We start from the raw sequence: 4,057 nt of genomic DNA on the forward strand, positions 1-4,057 counted from the left end.
TAAATGGAAAAATCCAAAAATTATTTTTTTAAATATTATTTTCGGAACTTGAATTAACTAAAAAAAATAAAAATAAAATAAAAATAAATAAAAATAAAATAAAAAAAAATCCCGTTTTTTTGAAAAATACGTGAAATATCTAATAGAATATTACACTGACATATTCTAAAAAATAATTTTAAAATGCAAAATAAATGGAAAAATCTAAAAATTCTTTTTTTAAATATTATTTTCGGAACTTGAATTAATTAAAAAAAAAATAAAATAAAAAAAAATCCCATTTTTTTTTGAAAAATACGTGAAATATTCTAATAGAATATTACACTGTACATATTCTAAAAAATAATTTTAAAATGCAAAATAAATGGAAAAATCCAAAAATTCTTTTTTTAAATATTATTTTTGGAACTTGAATTAACTAAAAAAAATAAAAAAAATATTATTTTTATTTTATTTTATTTTATTTTTTTTAGTTAATTGAAGTTCCGAAAATAATATTTAAAAAAAGAATTTTTGGATTTTTCCATTTATATATATATATATATATATATATATATATATATATATATATATATATATATATATATTATATTGGAAAAAGTTATGAATAGTTAAGTTCTCGTGGTTAAGTTATTGGCCACAATAGTTTATGACATTGGCCGTTGTGGTAACTCTAATCGATTGGGTTTTTAGGGGATTTTCCAGATTAGGGTTTTATTCACCACCGCGTTACTTAAATCTCTTTTCATTTGATAGTTTGGTGATAAATCCATCCCCAAGTTTGTTTTCGCCGCTTCAAATCACCGTCTTCTCTCAATTTTGTAGGATAGACTCGATCTATTTCTTCGATACAAAGGGCATGAGAGAAAGAAACGCACACCGCGGAGAACAATCGGCGGTGGTTCAGGTAAACGACTGCAGACCCACATCACCTTGATGTTTTCTGTTGTCATAGCAGTATTGGTCATCTACACCTCGAATTACCATTAGTTTCTTTTTTTGTTTATGTCAGATTTTCTTCATTCGCAGTTCCTCGATACATCCTTCGGTTTCTTAAACCAGTCTATCACAGCCAATACCTCACATCCAAGGAGCGAGCAGAATTTGGTCGATCATCTACTGAAGAATGTTGGAAATATATTTGAAATGTAAACATAAACAATGTCCCCATGTGGTTACGTGAAGTGTACCCACACTAATGAAGTCCACTTTATCAACTTTTCCTTTGATTTTTTGTATTGAACATTTTTTCACAACTTCATATCATTCATATTATTTTCTGTTTCTTCCAAATGTTGAATTGACATCGCAGGTTCTATTTCTTCCAAATGTTGAATTCACAAATATTGGCAACATATTTACAAAAAGATAATGAAGCTTTTGTGACTTTGTGGTGTATTAGTGTGTGGTGTCCTTTGGTATTTGCTATTTCTTTAGTATTTCTAGATTCAATGTTCAATACTTTTCATTAAAAATAGAAGTAATCGTGTTACATTGTCAGGTAGTAGATAGATGTGAATCAATAGACACATGCTGGAAAGTTATAAAAGCGGTACTGGAATTCATCTTCAAATCCGATTCTACCAAGCCATCTTTATCTATGTGGAGAAGGCGGCCGCTTGAAAGGTATATGTCATTCTTATGTATTTTAATTCATGTTTTAATTTTCTGCAATCATTGTCATATCTTTAATTTATTACATTTCATTGGATGTGCTATTCTACTTCAAAGCTTTGTCCCAAAGGAAGTATGTCATGCAGGAGGATGGACACTAAGGTAAATGTATATCCCAAAAAACCCTTTTCTCATAACATATATAAAGAAACACCCAAACCATTGTATTAGTTTTAATTTTTTTATTTATAGGTCAAGGAAAAAGATTCGATATTTGATATGATAAAACTATTCTCGGATGTTGTGAGCATTCCAATTATTGCAAGTACTGGTGCAAGAACTACTCAACATTTGTTACTTGTTTTTGAAAAGAAAAATGCTTTTGCAGCAAGGAAAGAGGTATTTCGGTTATTCATTATTCTTTTATAGAAAATATATAGAACAATGATGCAAATATTAGCACTCGGAAAGGCACAGACAGTCATATCAAAGAGACCCTCAACGAAATAGAAACAGTCCTTGAAGAACGTATGAAATAATGCCATTTGTAAATTATAAAATCAGACAGAAAAAAACTCATTTTTCATTTTTAATTCCTTATTGTTGTTTACAGGAGATGCAAAGGAAAATCCAAGTATAGAAGCCACCAATCCCATTGATTCAAAAAGGAGGAATGGTTCTTCCATTTAATCCACTGATAATGTCTTTCAACAACGTGCTTTAGCTGCTAATACCAATATGATTTATTTGATTACCCGTAATCGCAACATACTTAGATTTCGATATAATGATACGTACATTGTACTTCATTTGTCACATATTGGTATGTAAAAAATACAAATAAAAAACATTCATTGTTTACATCGGTATAAAGACTAAAGGACATTGTTACTTCCTGTATTTTCCCATGTAATTCTTATTCTGTGTTTTTTATATTATTTTATTGAATTCAAGACTTTGTAACCTTAACTTTTGACTGAAAGTAAGTTGTCATTTCAAAACCTTATGGTCATCAAGAGTTCACGGGTAAAGACACATGCAGAAAGAAACATTAGAAAAGGGTGTTGACAGGTGATTTTACACACCCTCAAAATGATAATGTACCAATTGTTTCCTATAGTGGGTCTTCAGATGATAGAAGAAAATAGATGGAAGAAATTAGTATCAAATTATAATGTAATATCATGAAGACATTCAAAGTGATAATATACTAAGATGGGGTCGTTTCTTTGAGAGCTTTAGTGAATATCCTAATATTGTTCGAGCCATGACATAGATAATAACCGGACTTCAAGGAGACATTCATAGTAAAAGACAAATAGGCTTTGCTTTTGTTGTTCAATAGTAAGTATTACCATGATTTCATTATATGAAGAGTTAAGTTAGTACTTTGTAGAATTGATTGATTAATTAGCCCTTTTGTTTTACAGAAAAAAAGTTGTAACTTCTGCCAAGCACTATGTAAGAGATGGTGGAACGATGAGAGGCATCAATGAAAACAACATTGCTATAGATTTTCCTGGTTCAAAGAGTATTCATATGCCTCCTTGTCGTGATGTGATTCAGAAGGGTGTTGCAAGCATTATAGTTTCTTATTCAAGCTGGAAGGGAGTCAAAATGCATAGAAATCATCAACCTATAACTGGATTTCATAAGAATCCTATCAAATTCAAAGTAATGAACTTGTATTTTCTCTTATTATTTTTAATATTATGGTTTCATATACATAGAGCCGTGATGTTTGAATTTTTTTTTATATCTTTTACAGGGACTTGTGATCTCGAATTTTATGGGTATTGATAAGCTGACAGATCCGCCTTATGTTGATTACACTTGGTCCATTCAACAAAGCGTTTCGGCTGGCTTAGACATGGGTGGTTCAAACACGATTATATACTAACGCCAAGTTTATATTTTGGTTTTTTTGTTGATCATGTCAAAAGTGTTGCAATTCATTGTTGGCTTCAACTACCTAGAATACATGAGTGGGTTAATACACCTTGTGAAGAAGTAGTTCATCCCAATGAGTCATATTGATGATGCACCAAGGAGGATTTTTCATGTGAATTTGATGATGGGTTTGTTCGAGAATCCATTCACAGATTTCAGCACAACAAAATAGCTTAGTGAACAAGTTGAAGCCTTTGCTGTTGGATTAAGGTGTCTAAGCCAGTAACTAAATTGGTATATTCTTGTAATTAGAAGCAAAGTCTTTTTTGGGTTACCCTTATAACTAGAACTTGATTAGAATAACATTTATAGAGAGAGGATGATTTATTAGATTATTATATGATTAATAAACTAATTGGAAATTATGAGGAAATGATTTGTTAATATATTATATGATTAATATATTAATTGGAAATAGATAGTTGATTTGTTAATTCATTATATGATTAATAAATTAATATGAGATCAATTGTTAAAATGATTGATTTGTTAA

The 4,057-nt window shown here is 29.7% G+C and overlaps 1 protein-coding gene across 5 annotated transcripts; it reads left to right on the forward strand.

Annotated features, from left to right (window-relative positions):
- The first annotated feature begins 646 nt into the window (after positions 1 to 646).
- LOC145125111 (uncharacterized) lies at positions 647 to 2,514 on the forward strand. 5 transcript variants are annotated; one of them, XM_079060600.1, is made up of 7 exons: positions 647 to 907; positions 1,030 to 1,148; positions 1,313 to 1,418; positions 1,502 to 1,626; positions 1,732 to 1,782; positions 1,867 to 2,013; positions 2,228 to 2,514. In XM_079060600.1, the coding sequence occupies exons 1-5, from the start codon at positions 650 to 652 to the stop codon at positions 1,778 to 1,780; spliced, it is 657 nt and encodes a 218-aa protein (XP_078916726.1). In that variant the 5' UTR covers positions 647 to 649; the 3' UTR covers positions 1,781 to 1,782; positions 1,867 to 2,013; positions 2,228 to 2,514. The 5 variants fall into 5 exon arrangements, 2 of the variants coding, with proteins under 2 accessions (XP_078916726.1, XP_078916725.1); XM_079060599.1 differs by having other exon boundaries at positions 1,732 to 1,776; XR_013715818.1 differs by having other exon boundaries at positions 1,013 to 1,418; positions 1,732 to 1,776.
- Positions 2,515 to 4,057: the final 1,543 nt, after the last annotated feature.

Source organism: Lactuca virosa, chromosome 7 (assembly GCF_052849685.1).
Source record: "Lactuca virosa cultivar CGN04683 chromosome 7, Lactuca_virosa_CGN04683_v6, whole genome shotgun sequence".
Lineage (NCBI taxonomy): Eukaryota > Viridiplantae > Streptophyta > Magnoliopsida > Asterales > Asteraceae > Lactuca > Lactuca virosa.